The sequence below is a fragment of the Microtus ochrogaster genome, chromosome 5 (genome assembly GCF_000317375.1).
Source record: "Microtus ochrogaster isolate Prairie Vole_2 chromosome 5, MicOch1.0, whole genome shotgun sequence".
Lineage (NCBI taxonomy): Eukaryota > Metazoa > Chordata > Mammalia > Rodentia > Cricetidae > Microtus > Microtus ochrogaster.
In genome coordinates this window covers 91,103,296-91,124,254 of record NC_022012.1, presented here as the reverse complement: position 1 = coordinate 91,124,254, position 20,959 = coordinate 91,103,296, and the positions used below count along the sequence as shown (strand labels likewise).

Genomic DNA, 20,959 nt, shown 5'->3' with positions numbered 1-20,959 from the left:
TGCAGGATGGGGCAGAAACACGGAAGCGGGGGAAGAGAAAGGCATCGTGGTTTGCCATCTGAAGTCTGGAAATGAAATTCCAGTTTTATTAAAAGCTTTTGGCAGACAATGCAGGCTGACTGTTAAGTCAATCCCGCCATTCCCCTTTCACTTCAACGTTCAGCTATACCGCCGGGGCTCCGAGTGTGAACTTCAGCAAGACTGTGGGACAACAGGACTCGGGTCACAGATCCTGTGGATTCTTTCACGGAGGATGCCACGTTCACAAGCTCGTCTCAAGCCATGTGAACTTCCCATCCCTTACATTTCTTCCTTAGCTTCAACATCCGACCATAAGTACAAAACCCATGAAGCTTCCCAGTGAGGAAGCCCTGACTTCCAGCCCACAGGTGGGATACGAAAGCTACTAACTGAAATTTTCAATGGTCCATGTAAACATGTCATTCCAGTGGTGTGTCAAAGATGAGGGCTCAGTACAGGTTCAGGGCAGCAGAGCGGCCACTGGAGACTGTCCCCTGCTTTCTAAATGAATGAAGGACACCAAAATCTCAGAGGAGGACATGGGTCATGAGTCACAGTTACAGAGTGGATAGATCTCCCAAAGCACAGATCAGGGGTCATAAAACATCAGACGAATACATTTACCTATAGAACATTAAAATTTCCTTGTGGCCAAAGCGATCGTAAACACAGTCAACAGATACACTATAGTGTTTTAACATTAAAAACTTAAAAAAAAATTGTGTATGTGTATGTGTGTGTGCACGCATGTGCGTTTGTGTGGATATATGGAGGTCACAGGACAACTGTGGGGGTTGGTGATCTCTCTCTGTCATGTGGTCCCAGGGAGTCAGACTCAGGCAATTGGCCTTGGCAACACCTTTACCGGCTGAGCTCCTTCTCTTAGGCCCAAGCACCACTTCCTGAACATTTACAAAAGGGAGGACAAGGTAAAGCCTAGACAGGCAGAATGGAAGCAAGGTATGCAGCCAGTGAGAGACCGCTCATATTCACTGGTCCACAGATGCCAGTTAAAGCAATAAATCAACAGCATTCTTCGCTTTTGGATTAGCAAAGGCTGGGAGCTTCTGAAAAGCATTTCTGAGAGGGAATGGGGCCAGCTCACAGTCGTCAGTGTTAGAGGGCAGTTTGGCTTCAACAGCTAACAATGCGGACTAGGCTGCTGGACCCAGTGTTTTCTGTTAGGACCCAATGGACAGGTCCATGGACACACAGACACTCCTGCACAAACGCTTGTGACTACACAAACAGCCGCGTGAATGCAGTCAGTGGCGGGAGAAACAATGAGGTAGAGGTATATATGCCGATCTGTGCAAAGATGTTCAGGGTGTCCGCGACTAGCATCAGACGGCCTGCGGAATGGCGGGAGTAACACAATCTCGTGTGTATAAACATATTGCTTGGGAGCTTTCTGAGAGAGTGGAACAAACATTAACGAGAGTTATGCTAGACTGTGGGCACTGCCCGGAGAACCCTTTCCCCCTTATGTTAATTTCTCATCATTTAAAGTTTAACTACTGGCTTGAATTATTGTTGAATAAAAAGTTCAAAGTCTGAAACTTCTGCACTTGCAAAAAGACCAGCATATGAATGAGAGAAGCGGGGGTGGGGCCCGAAGCAGAGATGGGGGATTCTATGCCAGCAGTTGCCATGGGCACCCGTGGCATCAGATGGCCCTTTCTCTTTCCTGGAGAAAGCCTTCAGGAGGCCAGGGAACCTGGTCCTGAAGTTGCTTAGGTATCTAGTCCTTTGATGCGGACCTAGTTTCAGTCACTCAGTATTACCCAGAACACCCTTTGCTCCACAGGGTCACTCTATCTAAGTGACCCGGGGCCTTGGGCAATTAGTACAGACTTTACCAGGGATGCCAAAATGTAAACCTCAGGACTGAATTGAGCCTAGCTGACCTTGTCCTCAGTCCCACATGCTGAGCAGGCAGTGGAGGTGACACCATGCCCAATGGTGGAACTGTTTTCCTTCAGATCATCATTTAAAGGTGCAAAGTGGGACTGGATGGGGGATATCTCAGTGGTAGAGAGCTGGTTTACTACGCACAAGGTAATTCTCAGGACGGGGCTGGGGGGCATCAACACGAAGACACGATTAGAGTTACTTCAGCCAGGTGCTGCCTCTTGGGAAGCCAGTCCCAAGAGTCACATGTGCCCCACTGTCTGCAGCAGATGTAGGACAGAGCCTGGAGTTCATTGATCCGATGCTCAGGTAAATTACACAAGGAGCCTTCTTGGCCCTGTTTACTGTATGCTGGGATTCTGTGCATGGTTGAGCCCGGTTTCCTCCGCGGTTTGCACGGCCCACAGCTCCTTTCCTTTGGCACCCAGCTCTACCTTTGTGTGCAGCCGTGACATTGAGAGGACACCCATTGCTGCCACCCATTTAATACAGACGCTTGTGCAAGAAAGATGCACGAAAGTACCTTCATAGAGGTTAAGGGTAGCCCTTGATGGAGCCTGCTGGGCATCGCTGGAAACACTGGCTCAGTGGCTACCTGGCCTGGTCAGTCTCTCCCCCAGGGAAGCCCAACCCCTAGGCATTGAGAAAAGCAAAGTGATTAACTTTTTTGGGCCAGTTGCAATCTCGGGCAACCCAAACTCGTAAAATCCACACTATTCAGTGTAGGATGGCTGTACTTCTGGGAGGCTTCAGGAAATACGGCAAAGCACACACACAGACTGGAATCCCATAATGGGAATCAGGTAATCCTTATAAACTAAAAGACCAATTCACAGACGGTTCTAGAAACTGTATCCTTCCCTGAGGACACGGGGCTGTGCCTTGCTGTAAAGTTCCTCCGGGAAGTAGCTGGATATAGAGTGCTGCTGGCTGAGCAGGAGGTGGGGGAGCATACAGGAGCGCGAAAGGCAGGCCCAGTGGAGGCCTGGGGACGCAGGTACAACTTCGCTCTAGAATTCAAGGTTTTCAAAGGGTTGGTGAGGTGGCCTGACAAGTCGCAGAGCAGCTGGCCGAGAGGTCTGAGGGGTTGGTTGGGTCCTGGGAGTTTAAGCCCAAAAATTCCTCTCAGCCCAGAGCTGCAGCCAAGCAGCCCCGGAACAGCGAGCAGGTTCAGTGAGCCAGACTCTGCTGTGAGGAAGAGTCTGGGCAGTGTGTGCTGCTCTCCTGATCAGAAGAGCCGGCCCAGTGCAGTACGGTGGGAGGGGTGGGCACAAGCCATCTCGGTTTACCGAAGCTGGGAGGTTTTTCTTGGGAGTAAGGAGGTGAGGATTGCAAGAGAAAAGAGGGGCAAGGTGGGCAAACGCTGCAGAGTCTGTTTTCTGTACACAGCTCAAACTAACTTTGTTTTCTTGCTTCCCCCCCCCCTCTCTCTAGCAGAATATAGCTGGTTACACCACATGATAAAACTCAACAGAAGCAAGAACGCTGGAAAACCTGTCCCAAGTAGGAAATGCACTGGGGGGTGTCACGCACACTTTAACAGAACGGGATAAGGATACATACACTTGGTACGGGAATGACCTGCCTCTGGTCACCCTGAGGAAAAAGAAAAGAAAATCACTGTCAGGATGGAAAACAAAGAGACGACATTCTCAAAAGAAACTTCTAAGCTCTCTTGAGCAGAAACACAGCAATGGCCTTCCCACCCCTGCACCCTGGTGGCAGCGAGCAGAGGAAGCCAGGGACTTCCGGGAGGGAGCAGGCCCCAGCTGCCTCCAGACCCCTCCCGGACTAGGAGGCAGGGCTTCTGAGGCTCAGGCCTCTCTGCTTATTTAAACAGCATGTGCCCTGCTCCCAGGAATACAACTGTAACTTAAAAACAAAACCAAACACTCCGATTTTGATCCCCACCCCTCTAATAACCGGCTTGTTTCTTGTTTTCAAGCAATTTCCCCCCTAAAAGGACACGAGTAGAACACACAGCGAAAGGGGGGCAGGTTGATCGGATAACAAGGAATGCCTGACCGACCGCTCCAGGTCCTCCTATGGTGGAGGAGAGAAGGGAAAAGGGGAAACAGGGCAAGGCACAAGGAGTTCCCTCCCAGGCTACCAATGCAGCTTTCCCCTTTAAGGGAAACAGAAGACTGTTTTCACTGAGAGTGTTAAGAATGTTCATGCCCCGAGGAGGAGCCTCAACGAGCTTCAGCCCAGAATTCCAGCCTTGCAGAGTGGCAGGGACACTGTAGCACTGATAAATGTTAATACAAGGGGAAAAAAAGTTATATTTACTTTGTGTGTGGGTTTTTTTTTCTCATATGGTGGGATAGGGAGAAGTGCTGCTTCGTGTCTCTAATCAGAGGATTTGAGAAAAGATGTATCCATGGTCACCAAGGTGGTCACCAGCGACATGGTCTCCTGTGAAGGCCAAACTTGATAGCAAAAGCAAGTGGCTGGCACCTCCTGGTAGCTTTGCTAAGACACACAAGGTGACTTCACGATTCTCTCTGGCCCCTCGACATCACCTCTGTGGGGGTAATTGCAATCCTCTTTCCTCCGAAAATGACCTGTATGGCTTGTTCCTTTGCCAGGAGGCCTCAAGACGGGGGTCTCTCTACAGTTCTAAGCAGCCTCTATCAGAGGCTCTCCCACACGACAGCACATGCTAATCAAATCCCGGGGTTCAACAACTGGCACAGGGAACTTCATTCCCAGGGACTGGATTTGGGGGGGGGAGATTTTAACCAGAAGCTCTTAAGTGCTGGCCCCTTTCGAGCAGTGACACTGGGCCAGATGACTGGACGAGGATGTCCTCTACCGGCACAGGTAAAGCATCTCTGCCCTGCCTCACCAGGGCATCTCCCATGAAGGAAGCCTTGCTCCAGCCCGAGACCACAGAGCTCCACTCAGTGAGCCTCAGAAACACGGGTCATGAGCTGAGCGTATGTGTGAAGAGGCTACAGGAGCACAGCCGAGGGTCGACAGATCATGGACGGTGAACACACAGAAGTGATGAGCCACAGGTATGTGGGGATGAGGAGTGCGTGTGTGTGTGTACACATACGTGTGTGTGTGAGAGAGAGAGGTGTATGTGTGTGCTATGAGGGGCGTGCATATGTGTGTAGGGAAGGTAGGTATATGTATGGGATATGTGTGTGTGGTATGGTGTACAGGGGGTATGTGTGTGTTTGTGTTTCTGGTAATCCCTTTTATGCTCTTCTTACTTCTGGGGTCCTCCACGGTCATGTTGGAGTCTTCCGGTCACTTAGTCTCTGGATGCTGCTGGCCTGCACGTCCAGGATGTAGCTGAGGTGCCTTCAGTGACTGGAGAATGGTTGAAAAAGGTCCTGGATCTTCCTTTTTCCGGGGGTGAAGGCATCTCAGCAGTTGCCTGTTCCCTTCTGCCCACGGCCTTCTACTGAAGCCCTGGAGACTTCGGTAGAGTCAGGTCTGGGATCGATTTCCATGGGTGGGCTTGTTGGCCCGTTTTCAGTGGGCACTGGTGGGAGGCAGCTTGCTCCACCCACAGGGTCCCACTTGCTCTCTAGACAGCACCACTTTAGGTTTAACTAAGTTTAAAAGGACTTATTTTTATTTTATGTGTATGGGTGTTTTGATTGCATGTATGTCTGCATACCACATGTGTGCCTGGTGCCCGTGGAGGCCAGGAAGGGGTGCCAGACCTCATGACTGGAGTTAGAGAAGGTTGTGAGCTGCCACATGGGTGCTGGGAATCTAACGCTAACCCTCTGGAACAGCAGCCAAACCTCTGACCTTTCTCTCCAGTCCCGCCGCTCAAACAACAACCCTGAGTTATTTAAAAAGACATTTCTGCAAACGTGAACAGAGGCAAGCCATAAATAAGCAGTAATTCTGAGGCCACCGCTCCCAGAGGAGCCTTTACAGGGTGTTTATCTCAGTGGACAACTGAGCATCCTGGTCCCTTCACTTAGGACACTTCTCTGCAGGGACAGTGTCTTAATTCTTATTTTAAAAACGTGTTCATTACATCTGTTTATTCATTTTGCATGTGCTTGTGGGCATGTGCCACCCTGCATGCTTGGAGGCTGGAGGACAACTCGCATGAACTGATGCTCTCCTTCCCCAACGTGGGTCCCAGGGATGGAACTCACGTTGTCAGGTGTGGTAGCAAAGCCTCTTCCTGCTGAGCCGTGCCCTGGTCTCCGCTGGCAGCAATAGTTTTTAAGCAGGACGGGACAGAAATGCATGGGGAGACGAGCCACAGTGGACTCTCCTTTTATACGTTACGATAGCTACACACACCAGAGTCACATCTGCTAGACCAGCTGTCCTTCAGTGTGTTCTTCCTTAAGCCTTCTTCAGTATCGCTGATGGTTTTTCCTTCCACGCGAATGTCGGCCCACCCAGAAGCACACAGAGCAAGCTCTCAGCCATTCAGATCAGTTTCATCTCTCTCGGGCATCTATATCAACAGTGACGCCATCCACAAGCACGGCTAATTTTATAACTTTTCCATATTTATAACAACTGTTTCATTTTCCTGTTTTAGCCCACCAGGCAGAGCCTACCGATGATTTGCCTGTGTTGTTTGCTGCTCATTTTCAGAAGACAGAATAGCTTCCTATCATGATTTTCTCATAGCTTTCTTTTCGTACTTGGCCACACATCTGGTCATACGAAGGACGGCTGGGTCATGAAGTACCTCACCTTTCATCACTGCAAACATCTTCACTGTGTTTAATGCAATCAAATGTGTTTATTTTTATTTGTGTGCATGCATGTGATATGTATGCATGTGATGCGTGTGGGTGCCTGTGGAGGGCAGATGAGAGCATAGGAACCCCCAGAGGGACACTTACAGATGGTTGTGAGCACCCGCATATGGACGCTGGGAACTGAACCCAGGGCCTCTGCAAGCGCAGCCAGTGAGCCATCTCTCCAGCCCCTAATACATGTGACTCAGTTCTGCTCGATCTGATACTAATATTGCCTTAGCAGTTAGACTTCTTTCCTTCGGTTCAGTCTTCCTTGTACACTGCACCCATCTCTTTCCTTTCTGCTCTCCTTTATCATGCTGTGTTTGATGCTATTATGGAAACGATCCGGCACTCATTTTAATAGGCATTAGCCACTCTGTACCCCGTCATCCCAGCTTCTCTTCTGGGTACATGGTAAGGTTCTGCTTCACTGCCTTTGAAGTTTGGTAGGTATAGATATAGGTATGTGTCTTGCTGCAGCCACTAAAGTCAAAATACATTTGCTTCTGGGTCAAAACCTTCAGGGACTGTGACAGTTAAGGAAGCCAAGCAGCTAGGCCATCCCCACTGTACATCCATGAAAGAGATGAGTGGAGCTGCCTCTCGCAGCAGCACACAGGTCTCACTGAGTCTGTGAGACGTGGCTAGCCCAAGCTCAGATGTGTGCGAATATAAAACGCACTCATTAGCTCCTGAACTGGTAAGATAAGATGAAATTATCTCCACAATAGTCTGTTGATCTCATGTTTGAGCCTTGGATATACTGGGTTAAGTAAAATATGATTAAAATTAATTGCATTTGTTTTGAAACATTTTTTGAAATGTGACTAAAATGATTTAGATTTGTAGCTTACTGCATTTCCACAGAAGACTCAGCTCATCTATGACAAATGATGGGTGAAGGAAACATAAAAACCTCCTGACAGCTCTCCAAACTATTTCAAAAATGAAATTTAAGATGAAAAAAAATTTACGTTTTATGTGTGTGAGCTTTTTCGTCTGCATGTGTGTGTGTGTGTGTGTGTGTGTGTGTGTGTGTGTGTGTGTGTGTGTGACATGATGCAGTGTCTGTAGAGGTCAGAAGAGGGCACTAGAACCCCTTACACTGAAGTTACGGATGGTTGCGAGCCAACACGTGGGTACCAGGAACTGAACCTGGGTCCTCAGCACGTGCTCTTAACCCCGACCCCTCTCTCTAGCCCTGTGTGTGTATGCTTGTGTGTGGGGGGGGGGCATAAGCCACTGCTTGAAGCATACGCAGATCAGAAGACAGCCTGTAGGAGGCAGTCCTCTTTCTGTCACAGCCTTGGGGACAGAATTTAGGTTGTCAACTCTAGTAGCAAGCATCTTTATCCAATGATAAAGAATCATCTTGCTGGCCCAACTTGCACTGTTTTAAGCCTCGTAGGTTTCAAGGTTGATACTGAAATACAACTACACTCATGCTGACCGGTCTACTCATGGGTCATTCCTCATTTCTGCTGAGAGCAGAAACTCATCCAGATGAATTTCTCTGCATGTCATCCTTGCTGCAAGTCGGTAGCCCTCAGACAACGTTCTGGGTTTTCCATGAAAGCAATAATGTGAAAGAGATGGACAACGCTAGAGCTCCCCACCACCCAAGAACGTAAAACTCGGGTGTGAGGAGGGAGGCACGGAGGCCAGCGATAGCAGGGCAGAGAGATGGCCAAGCGGAAGAACACAGTCTGGGTTTCTGATGTCATCACTGGGATCTAAACCAACTTAGCACCGACTGACTCAGTCTTTGCATGTGAAAAAGCAATCAGTTTAAGTACTGGTTGCTCATTTTCTTTTACTTATTGCCCAAACCATCGGCATTTGATGGCAGGCATGGTCTTGGTAATTGCACACGGCTGAATCTGTCAAACCAGGTGACGTCGTCTTGGTCACCTGTGAGCAGAAACTGGTTCACTCTGTTTGGTGCTCTCTGTTTAAGCTATGCTTCTGTTTATCTTCAGCTGCCCTGGAGAAAACAGAGCCCGAACTCTGACATTCATACTTAACGGTACCTCCCAGCCCAGGGCTAGCTTTTTTAAAAAAATTTATTTATTTATTAAATATTTCTGTCTCTTCCCCGCCACCGCCTCCCATTTCCCTCCCCCTCTCCCAACAAGCCCCCTCCTTCGTCAGCCCAAAGAGCAATCAGGGTTCCCTGCCCTGTGGGAAATCCAAGGATCACCCACCTCCATCCAGGTCTAGTAAGGTGAGCATCCAAACTGCCTAGGCTCCCACAAAGCCAGTGCGTGCAGTAGGATCAAAAACCCATTGGAACTCACCAAGGCCAGCTGGCCTGGGTCTGAAAAAGCCTGAGATAAAACCGGACTGGCTGAACATAGCGGACAATGAGGACAATGTGCCTTATCATCCTTTTCCTCTCAGTAACCTGCACGTATGGTCTTAGTCTTCTCTTTTATTGTTGCTGATAAGAAGTCCAAGATTAATATAATTGCTTTACTAAAATAAAGTGTTCTGGTAGCTTGTGAGATGTGTTGCTTTAGCCGGGGGTAAGGTGCTGGTGGCACACACCTTTAATCCCAGCACTCGGGAGGCAGAGGCAGGCAGACCTCTGTGAGCCCAAGGCTAGCCTGGTCTACAGAGTGAGTTCCAGGACAGCCAGGGCTACACAGAGAAACCCTGTCTCTGTGTTTGAAAAAACAAACAAACAAAAAGCAGCGCTACTTTAACTGAGGGAGTTCCACCTGCAGCTCCTGGTCCCTGGGCGTGTGCTCTGCTGTGTCCCACTCCCACGGGAGAACCAGCAAGCTTTGCAGTGGCAGGTGCAATTTGTCATCTTTCTGGAACTCCTGCTTGCTGATTGGTCTAGATGGCTCCTCTCCTCCCTCGCGATTTCCATCTTTGCGTTTCTGGTCTGAATTTTGCTTTTCCAGAATTTACACTCAGTTCTTGGAATGGCTGCTCTCACCATCTCCCTTGCTTTCTGAGGTTTTGTGTTTTGTGCTGTGAGATGTTGGAGCCCCACAAGTCTCTCCCATCCCAGTGGCTGTCCTGAGTTGTCTGTGGAGGATGACTTACTACACTGTTTTCCCCTAAGGAGTCTTAGCCACCAGTTTCTCCAACATGGACCTGAGGCTTCACTACAGTGGACAGTTTAAATCCCTCCCCAGGGCTTCTGCTGGTGGTTGCCATTTCAGGTCTTTCTTAGGCCTCTAGAGAAGACAAGCGTTTGCCGTGTGTCTTTCCAGTCTTGCTTGCCATTTGCTGCGGCGAATGGCAGGCTGGCTCGTCCATGGCTGTTCCTGTGGTGTACGGCAGGCTGGCTAGCCCATGGCTGTTTTCTGAGGTGTACGGCAGGCTGGCTGGTCCATGGCTGTTCCTGTGGTGTACGGCAGGCCGGCTGGCCCACTGCTATTCCATCGGGGTCTGGCATCTGGCTGGCCCATGGCTGTTTTCTGAGGTGTACGGCAGGCTGACTGGCCCATGGCTGTTCCCGTGGTGTATGGCAGGCTGGCTGGCCCACAGGCTTCTGCTGACTCCATGAAGATATTGCACTAATGCTTTTATGTGGGTTCTGGAGATCTGAACCCAGGCGGACACCCTCAGGCACAAGCGCTGTGCTCACTAAACCATCTTCCCAGCCCTACTGGGAATATTTCTTTATGTCAACAATTGTGCCATGCCATTCCTCAGGATTCGCCACTTTTAACCAAGACAGCAACTCACTGTGTGGCTATCATGTAGCTCTTTTAACTAATCGTCTCTCTTTTGTTTCCTTTAACCCCTTCTTGGAATCATTATGTGTCTGAAAATGTACTTCCATTGACTCAAGGAAGGCTAGCTTTGAGATCTGTATCAGGCACCTTCCTGGGTCATCATAAGCCATGCTGGATAGCATCTTCTGGATCAATCTTTGTACATTTATAACAATATTTTTTTACCGTGAAATAAAATTGCTTTCCTCAACAACAGGCAAACTCTAAGATTTTAACTGCGCGTTGCCAAATGTCGTCTTGGAAATGTAAACCAATTAGCACACATTCTACACCACTTAACGCTACGCTGCCCCCTCCACTCCCACACCAAGCCCAAGCATCACCTTTTAAAAACCTCACAGACAGGAAAAGGGTAGTCTTAGCTTACACATTTGGCGGTATCAAATATTTTCCATATTTTGAGCCATACACCAAAACAATCAGGTGTTCTGTATTTTTCCTTATTAAATATCTAGTATATGTGTACACATACCTATGGCAGCCAGAAGAGGGCGCTCTAGCCTCTGGACTAGAGTCACAGGCTGCTGGGACTGCCTGACGTGGGTGCTGGGAACCACACTCATCCTCTGGAAGGGCAACAAGTGCTGGGAACTGCGGATATGCGAGCCTCTTCTGTCCCACAGTGATTTCTTCTTCTATGAGCTATCTGCTTACGCTCTTTGTTCATGTTATTAGGAACATAAAGTTTTATTTATGACTTCCGTGTCTGTAATTTTTAACCATGTTCCTGATGGATAATCTTCTTTGCATTTTTCAATATTGTTTTTTTCTTAATCTGGAACCCAATTTTGACAGAAATTAATATAACCTGGTTTCTTTACTTGTTCCTGAATGGTGTCTCTTTGTTTATCCTTATATGCCTAACTGTTCTGAGTCATTTTGTTTCAGATGTGTCTGTCAGACAGCCCGTGGGTGGTTTTGGGTTCTGACCTATTAGGACAATCTAACACACACACACACACACACACACACACACACACACACACACACACACACACCAGCAAACACTCTACACAGAGCCCTTCCACTTTGCTTTTGTTAAACACATGTTGTTACACAATTATACTCACTGCAAGGTCTGCTCTGTCTCTCTTACTTTGCCGGCTTCTATATCTGCTACTGGTTCCTTCTTAAAAATTATATTCATCTGTTCTGTGTGTGAGTGAGCACACGTGTGTGCAGGCCTATATATATGCCCACCTATATCACAGTGCGCTCGAAAGGGTCAGGGGATGCCTCGTTTGGTTCTGGGGCTTGAACTCAGGTCATCAGGCTTGGCAGCAACCCCTTTACCAGCAGAGCCATCTTGTTGGCCGTAAATTTCCATCACACATGCCCTTCAGTTGCTAGATGGGAGGACCAGAAATCCTTTCTCTAAAAGACTGAACCCACGTCTTCAACGGCTGCGCACACATTTCACAGACTGTTGGGGGAGGATCTGCCACGGCGGGACAGACATGCTGCCGCAGTTTTACTGATGGCAGTTCTCCGTAGGTACTGACCTTCTGAAGCCCACCATTCTCCTCCACCAGTGGCGGAAGCACACTGGGGCTGCTGGGTGGAGGGGCCTCCACATTGTAGTCTCGGAAGCAGCAGAAGAAGGAGCTGAGGATGCTACGACCCCTCTGCTTCTTCAGGCTGATGCTGCGCTGGGAAGCTGAAAGAGAAAAAGCACACTGTGGCTGAGGACTGGCATGTGCAGCTGCTTCTCAGACCCGACTCCAGGGGCCCTGCAGCCCAACCCACAGGCAGGACAATCACTGGGACTTCAGCTCGGTGGGGCCCGTGGGACCGCTGGCTCCTTAGCGCCACAGTCCTCAGGGGCCTTGTCACCTGTGCTCCCCAGCTGGAGGAGGAGAAGCGTTCCTACCAGGCAACAGGACGCTTCAAAATCAGTGGACCTGACCCTCCCTCAGCAGCATCTTCCCACTGGACAGCAAGCGAGAGCCACTTAGAGACTCGGTGCCTGGACACTTCTGTGTGTTATGGAGACGGTCATCTGTAGGGGTCAAAGACGTGTGTGACGCTCAGAGCGCGGGCTTTGGAGAATCAGGAAGTTCTCAAGATCCAACACTGTGCCCTGGCCTGCCCTGGATGGGAGGCATCTGAAGGAGCGATGGGTCTTTCTATTTATCCTGGGCTCAGGACAGGTTGCCACAAGTCAGAAATAAAAGGCAAAGTCTGGCACAGATGGAAAACACACCTCAGGGCAGAAGACTGACAACTTGGATGGGCAGGCACTTCTTCCTGGGAATGTGGCCGGGGCAGTCCTACCACATGCCATGGCTGGGTGGGTCTGCAGTGCTCAGAGCTGTAGTCTCTGCTGCACTTAGAAGAGACCCTGCTGAGGCTTAGTGATGTGGGAAGTGTTAAAAGTAGGGCAATTGTGAGAACACGCCTCTCCTCACCAGCCATCTGGCACTATTCTTCACTGTGCGAACTTAGTGATTCGCTCAGCGCCCTTCCTCCCAAGTGATCACAATCCTAGGGATTAGTTCCCTGGTAACAGCAAAACCAAATGCATCCAGGGGATTCTGGGAAGGTGAACTCCAAGCAAGTGCTCAGATGTGGGTGGTCTGCAGCCCCCATGTACGACCCTTAGGGGCCGGGGAAATGGCTCAGTGGTTAAGAGCATTGATGCACAATAGTAAGAACCAGAGTTTGGATTCTAACACTCATGGAACAAGCTGGGTGTCCCGCACACACCTGTAGCCCCAGCTCTGAGGGGAGAGACAAGAACATCATCTTGGGGTTCACTGTCTTCCAGCCCCACTGAGAAAACTCAAGCCCCAGGTTCAGAGAGAGCCCACGCCTTAAAGAAGTAAGCAGAGACTGATGGAGGAACCCTGATGCCCTCTTCTGACCGCTATGTGTGCACGTGCACACATACACAAGCGCTCTCTCTCTCTCTCTCTCTCTCTCTCTCTCTCTCTCTCTCTCTCTCTCACACACACACACACACACACACACACACACACACAGGATGCATTATAAAATGATAAATCCTGGGGAAGCTGGATGTTTTGTCTTCTTCATGAATCCTTCAGGGTACATCATGGAGCCCCAGTAGTCCCATTTCAGGATTCGAAGGCTGGCTCAGGCCACAGGTGGTAGCCTCCCAAGCACACGTGAGCAGGGTTGGTAAATATATGACTACCATCAAGCTGACTGACGGCCAACTTTTAAAACCTCACCTCCTGGACTCCACGCAACTCCCAGAGGTTACAGGGGTCACTGCTTCCATCCTTGCTGACAGGGAGCAGCTAGTACTTGCTGGTGCCAGGAGTGGAACCCAAGTGGGCCTATTTCCAATGTATGATTTCCCAAGCGCCCCACTGAAGGCAAACCCAGCCCAACAGCATGCTGGTCTCTAGCTGATGGTACATTTCTCGGCAAGTCTATGGCTTGCTTGTGTCTCAGAGGTGATGAGCAGCCCAAGAGCAAGCGCCTTCCAAGGTCTGTCTTCACTTTTGGCTCACACAACCATTCCTCACACTAATTAACAAACAACTATTTATCTAATCAATCATCAATCAATCAGCCCGAGACTTGGAACCAGTAAGGTTCTTACATTTCTACCACTGGATCCCTCGCTGTCTAGAGAGTCAGGAGAACTTAGATTGAGCCGTATGGAGGCCGGTGGAAGTGCACAGGTTTCCTCGCCCCCCCCCCTTGTTGGAGGAGGGAGAAGACATAATTCCTTAGGACCAGTGAGCGCATGACTGAGTGGCTGGAGCCTCTGGCTCCATGTCTCTCCCACATGTGGGATGGACGTCTCTGGATGTCTCACTGGCCTTCCCCCTCGACATGGCTAGATGGGACTCATGGTCTCCGCTCCCCCAGTCTCTGACACGGCTAAATGGGGCTTGCGGTCCCCGCTCCCCAGCTCTAATCATCACCCCTTTCTCTCTCACCAGGCCGTTCTGAATCCTAAGTAGCTCTCACATCTGTCTTCAGCGGCTCCTCTCCTCCAGAGGCAGAGGCCTTAAACTGCTGAGGCAGTGTCCTGAATTGATTTGCTACAGATCTTTGTCCTGCAGTAACTTCTCCATAGGACCCACGTGACAAGGAAGCCTACCAAATGCTGAGAGAGAGAGAGAGAGAGAGAGAGAGAGAGAGAGAGAGAGAGAACACGGGCTCTGGAGCCCGCCTGCATAGGTACTCGTGATGGCTCAACCAGAAACAGCATGGGGCCTGGGGAAGTTCTCATACTTCTTAGAGCCTGGGTTTCCGTGTCCATAGAATAAGGACATTAGACATGGCCATACCTTGCAAGTTTGTCGTGAGAATTAAATGTTTTATTATCAGTACTGAGAATAGTATCTAAAGTATTCAGCAAATGCTGCTCTCGGAACCATCAGTAGTCTTTCTGAAAAAAATTTAGGGGCTGGAGAAATGGCTCAGAGGTCAAAGCTGGGTAATCTCCTTGTAAAGAATTCAAGTTGGTTCCCAGTGCCCCTGCTGGCAGCTCATAACCACCTGCAGCGCTAGCTCCAGGGGCTCCAAGGCCTTCTTCTGACCTCTGTGGGCACTGCACACACATCTACACATAATTAAAAAGTCAATCTTTAATTTCTTTCCGGAGTTTCCTCAGCAATGCACTTACTTCCTTTTTTCTTATTTCTCCCATTATTAAACACGTGCTATTTATTTATTTGGTCTGTGTATGTGCATGTGTGTGTGTGGGGGCATCCATATGCGCACTGTGTGTGGAGGTTGGAGGAAAACCTGTGGGCGTCACTTCTTTCTACCATGTGGGTCCTGGTGCTTGAACTCGGGTCTCCAAGCTCTGCAGCAAGCGCTGTTCCTTGCTGAGCCATCTCATCAGGTCTTAGCAACGTTTGCTTGGTAGAGCAGAAATGACGACTCTGCTGGTAAATTCTGGATAAAGGCTGGATGTAGCGAAAGTAAATTTTTTTTTCTTTCTTCTGGCATTTGCTAACTGAGAGACACATTTATTATAATAGGTCTCAGTTATATAAACTGCACTTTAAAAGCAAAACTAGACCAATCTCACGAAACCATTCTATTCGATTGCTTTCAAAATTGGATGCAGACATGGGCAAGGTAAAGAGGGGTTTGGGTGTCCAGTGAGCTCTGCTGGCTGCTGTCTTCTGCGGGAGAGAAGAGGCAGCGTCCACATATCTCACCCCTTGCAGCTTGCTTCCCTCAGGGGCTATGTTTAGCTCTCTGCTGAGCACTGCTTCCTAGGCTGGCCCTGGAGTCCTAGCCTGAAGCTGCTCACTGGAAGGGACCACCAAGGAGGCCGGCAGAACTAGCACATTCTTCCACTGGGGTTCCCTGCCATCTCCCCAGGGCTCAGGGTAGCACAGGCCGTGAGGGACTACCTTCTATCTCTTTCTTCATTTTGATGGGGAGACCACACTCATGGCCATTTTCTCCACCTGTCGCTAGGCTATAGGTATCTCCCTCCCCCCCTTTTTTTGGTTTTTTTCAAAAACAGCATTTCTCTGTGTAGCTTTGGAGCCTGTCCTGGAACTCACTCTGTAGCCCTGGCTGGTCTCGAACTCACAGAGATCCTCCTGCCTTTGCCTCCCAAGTGCTGGGATTAAAGGTGTGCACCACCACCGCCTGGGTATCTCCTCTAAAGGTGAATAAAGGGAAACACCTGGCAGATGCAGACTAGGAAGTCTGTGGCTCAGCTTCTCCCCCGAGGACATTAGAGGGAAGTCACGGAGAGTTGTGCTGGAGGTGGGTCTGGGTTTCATGATCCTTGTGTGTCTCCTGGAGGAGGTGACAGAGGGAAAGAGAAACCAGGCTCTTTTTTCTGGGCACACCCTACCGCGTCTTTCTAGACCTCACCTCTACAAATAAGACCCACTTCCTGCTTGTGGATGTGGGCTTCGCTCTCCTGCCAGGGCTAGGAACTTCTGGGAGCATCTACATATAAAGCTTGGAGTAGACACTGTGGCAGCTGCCTTTTTCTCCGAGGAAATGTGTCCCTGATCCTACAGGACGGGAAGCTTCCAGAATGTCTCCCTGCCTCTTTGGATAGAAGCAAGCAGTGACCTCATAAAGTTTTTAACTAATTAAAATCACTAAAGGGGAACATGGCATCCATCTGACAGGCTTCGCCTGCTGGGACTCCACTAAGCTTTATAGTAAAATGTTCTCCCTAGGGGGCCGGAGAGATGGCTCAGGGGTTAAGAGCACTGGCTGTTCTTCCAGAGGTCCTGAGTTCAATTCCCAGTGCCCACATGGTAGCTCACAACCATCTGTAGTGGAACTGATGGCCTCTCTTGGCATAAAGGTGTATGTGCAGATAGAACACTCATACATAACATAAAGAAGTAAATGCCTCCCTTAACTTCATGTCCTCCCGCCTCACTAGCTCTCAGTCCACACAGCTGAACTCGGTCCAGCAGGTTTGTGCCTGGAGCTGTCCGGTGTCCTTTCTTCCTGGGTTTCCTAAGAAACCTGGAGCTGGTAGCCACCCTTGTCACCAGTGCAGGAAGCCAAGGTTGAAAGAGCTCCTGAGATAGACGAGTATTATCAAGACCAGGCCCTTGTGGAATTTTTAGATATGTAAAACCACAAATTCCCTTCTACCCTAAGCTAGTCTAAGCTAGGTTTACATGGGTTTCTTCCTCTTCCTCCTCCTCCTCTTCTTCCTCCTCCATTTTTTTTTCAATACAGGGTTTCTCTGTGTAACAGTCCTGGCTGTCCTGAAACTTACTCTGTAGACCAGGCTGATCTTGAACCCATACAGATCCCCCTGCCTCTGCCTCTCAAGTGTTGGGATTAAAGGTGTGCGTTACCACTGCCCATTAGTTCACATGAGTTTAATGGCAACACTCACTTCTGGGAATGGAAGCTCTCACGCTAGGCATTGGACAGCAGTGGTCAATGTCTTAGGCACTAACTGTCAGGGCTAATGAGAAACACTGAATAAAAAAAATCAAGATACAGAAAGCTAAGCTTTGATGTGGGCAGTCCAGGGCACTGCAATCCAGCCCCATGGGCTATTTAAGAGCCTAGAGTGGGATTTCTTCCTTAGAAGTCAGCTTATTTAAAAGTAGGTGCAGGGGCCGGTGAGATGGCTCAGCAGGTGAAAGAACTTGCTGTACAAGTCAGACAACCTGAGCTCAATCCCTGGAAGCCACATAATAAAGCTAGATGCAGTGTGTATATCTATAATCCTAGCATGCCTACTGAGAGATGGTAGGTGTGTGTGTGGGGGAGAATCTAGACCAGCGGTTCTCAACCTCATAACGCTGTGACCCTTTAATACAGTTCCTCATGTTGTGGTGACCCCCAACCATAACATTATTTTTGTTGCTACTTCATAACTGTAATTTTGCTACTGTTATGAACTGTAATGTAAATATCTGTGTTTTCTGGTGGTCTTTGGAGTTCAAGACCCACAGATTGAGAACCACTGGCTTAGGAGCTTGTGGGTCAGCTAGCTTGGAGAAGGCAGCATGACAGAGACCCTGCCTCAACGAGGGGGAAGGAGAAGCAACTTCTCCAATTTGTTCTCTGACTTATACACGCTGCAAGGCACTCCCTGCCCCCCTCCTACCCCGGAACTTTTTAAAAGTATTTGTGGACTGGGGAGGCAGTTAAGTTGGTAAAGTGGTTGTTCTGTAATCATGGGTACATGAGTTTGGGTCCCCAGTGTGTGGGGGTTCATGTTTGTATCCCCAGGCTAAGGACGCAGAAGTAGGAGACCCTTGGATCTAGCCAAACTGGTGAGCTCTAGGTTCAGTAAGAGACTGAAAAAAAATACGGTAGAACATTGATTGGGGAGAACATCTGATGTCCACCTCTGCCCCGCACACACGTGTGAATACATTTAACACACACACACACGCACATGTGCAGACAATAGATAAACAATACACTCCCTCAAACAGAAAGAGCTCATCAGGTACTGAGTAGGAGGGCGTGGGAGGTGCTTGTCTTAGCCCTCTCGTTAGCTGCATGACTTCATCTACTTAAACGGCAACGCTGTGAGAAGAACGACAGCTCCCCGCAGCACCGTGCCTGCCATGGCACCGTGCCTGCAGCAAAAGTATGTATGTTCACGTAACAGCAAAAACCCACCAGCAACTTGAAACAGAGTAAGGAGGGTGGCTGACTTGGGCTCTGTGCAGCGTCTCATTGTGCACAATGAGAATTTAGCTTGTACCCAGACAACCGTCCTCACAGACACAGCCGGGTTTTAGAAGAAAACATGTAGGCAGACCCATTTTGGTTTTGGTGATGTGAATTCTAAACTTAGAACATTAAGTGGCCCTTTCAAGTCTTACCTCCAGAACAGAGAAGATGTCTGTATACACAAACACCAGTATAACAAAGGCAATGAGGAAAATCCATCTCTGTGCATGAGCCTTAGTGTCAGCCTTGGCCTTAGCATCCTTCTAGGAGATCACGTATGAAATGGGTTTAGAACGTGCTGTCATCAAAGACACCAAGTGTCTAGGAGGAAGTTCACCAGGCGAACCATGGGGTTTGGTTCTCTGGTGGCCCAAGGAGAGTAGTCTAAGAATCACGTGACTAGAGTCTTGGCTGAGTTTATGCCAAAGGGGGAGACTACAGTGGAGTGGGATCTACACAGGTGGAGGGCAATTTCTGGTCACGTCTTATGTTTCCTGATCTTCTGGCTTCCCTGCAGTTCCCAGAAATGTGGAAATGTCCCCAGACCAGCCACATGTAACCTGACCACTGACCTTTCTTTTCTGTGGACTGGATCTGGTTTAGAGTTAGGGTGTGAGGAAGCTTTATGATCACCAACCCTGGCTTCAGGACCCAGACTTCTGGGGTCCGCACTGACTCACCGTCCTGAGCATAGCTACCACATGGGCTATGATCCACCCTCCCCTCTGCTCTGGTTCACACTCCTTAGCTGTGATAGCTCTGCAGTGCCAAGGAATGGTTCTCGGGGCACAACCTCAGACCGACTGATCAGATTCTGGAAGAGAAGGACTGACCGTACAGCTGTGAACCCACCAGGTCCCAGTGGAGAGCTCCAAACCCATGGCCACACAGATGACACTGGCTTGTCTCAGTGGGACACAAAACCAAATGAATAGACATAAACACGAAAGAGATCAGTGGGGAGCAGAGGGGGTGGGTGTGGGTGAAGAGGTCCAAGAACAAATGTAATTAAAAATAAGGAGTTGAGGATAAAGGACAGTGAGCCGACTTTGCTACTCCATGTAAGTATCTCTAAAATTAGGGTTCGCTCTTAGCAGCAGAGAACACTAAGGGCTGTTTAGTTCCTGTGACGCGAAGCTTGCCTGTCCCTGGCACAGGGATCACCCAAGACAGCACAGTCCAGAGGAAAACTCACATATTGCCAACAAGGAACCTTCACATACCCTGATGGTAAAGAGGTTTCTCGGTCCTTCTGGGCATTTTCTTGTAAAGTCCAAATTTACCAGAGCTACGAGGCGACCTTAGCAAAGTTCCTGTGCCTTTCCACGGAACACGTCCCATATCCACCCTTCCTCAGGTGATGGCTCACAACCCTGGCCTGTCTTCACTGAAAATCTTGATACGCGGGCTGAGAGATAAGTCTACTGGTGACAGTGCTTACAGCCACGCCTGACCTGAGTTTAACCCCCAGAAATATATGAAGGAAGGAGAATGGACTCCTTACAAGCTGTCCTCCTGCTGTGGGCACACCCATCACATCCAAAGAATCCCACCGCTGGAAATCCCTCCCCCAACACTGCTGGCTTCTCCCAGTAACTGTCCACCCAGAATCTCCACTCTGCTCCACTATGAACACCGCTTGTCCATGCTACATTCAGGGTGCACCAAGGATCCAGACTGAGGGCTCTTTCCCCTATTGCGACAATCCAGAAGACTTCAACCACCCCCTGGATCCCGGTTCCTCCAACAAAACCCATCAGACTGGTGCCGTGACAGAGCACCGCCAATGGCCACACAGTAATCTGAGAGCAGTAACTGTGCAAGCGTGAGTGTGAGAGTTTGTGTGTGTGTCCCCCGCCCCCCCCCCCCCCCCCCCCCCACTGGGAGGTGGAGGCCGGAGAATCCGGAATTTAAGGTCCCCCCCCCCCGCTCCCATCTCAAAAGCGACCGTAACTCCAGCACTATGAAGGACGGAGACAGAAGGCTTACTGAGGCCTGCTGGCTGTGGATGGTGTCAGAGCAGGAACCCACCATTCTTAGGGGGGTGTATGAACCTGCTAACCCCCATCACACACACAGGAGTGATTCGTAGCAGATTCAGAACAATAAGCCCTGTGTGCGGCATCCTTGTGGATGTCCATGTTGCTACAGATGGGCTGCATTCTGTCCATGCATCTATGCTGCTATGGCTACAGAATGAAACGTCAACCGTGCTACAGATGGGCTGCATTCTGTCCATGCTGTCCGTGCGTCCATGCTGCTGGCTTTAGAATGGAGTCTCAAACGTGCCTTAGGTAAAGCTATTGCTTCACACCCAGGAATGTTAGAGCTGAGTGCATTAATTACAGTCTTAGAGAGACCATACTGCTGAATTCACAACTACATCATGCTAGAGAAAGCTAAATGCCCTCTTAAAAG

The 20,959-nt window shown here is 49.4% G+C and overlaps 1 protein-coding gene across 4 annotated transcripts in view; it reads right to left on the bottom strand.

The window, feature by feature from the left end:
* Positions 1 to 20,959, bottom strand: part of Ctdspl (CTD small phosphatase like) — a 121,822-nt gene that overhangs the window by 20,503 nt on the left and 80,360 nt on the right. Inside the window, exons 2-3 of one of the 4 annotated variants that reach the window (XM_005348074.3) lie at positions 11,923 to 12,077; positions 3,496 to 3,528 (exon numbers count right to left, since the gene is read on the bottom strand). In XM_005348074.3, coding sequence (XP_005348131.1) covers positions 3,496 to 3,528; positions 11,923 to 12,077 — 188 coding nt within the window. Of the gene's footprint in view, positions 1 to 1,928; positions 2,434 to 2,455; positions 3,327 to 3,495; positions 3,529 to 11,922; positions 12,078 to 20,959 lie in introns of those variants that run through there. The other 3 variants (XM_026779151.1, XM_026779153.1, XM_026779152.1) reach the window with 3 other exon arrangements.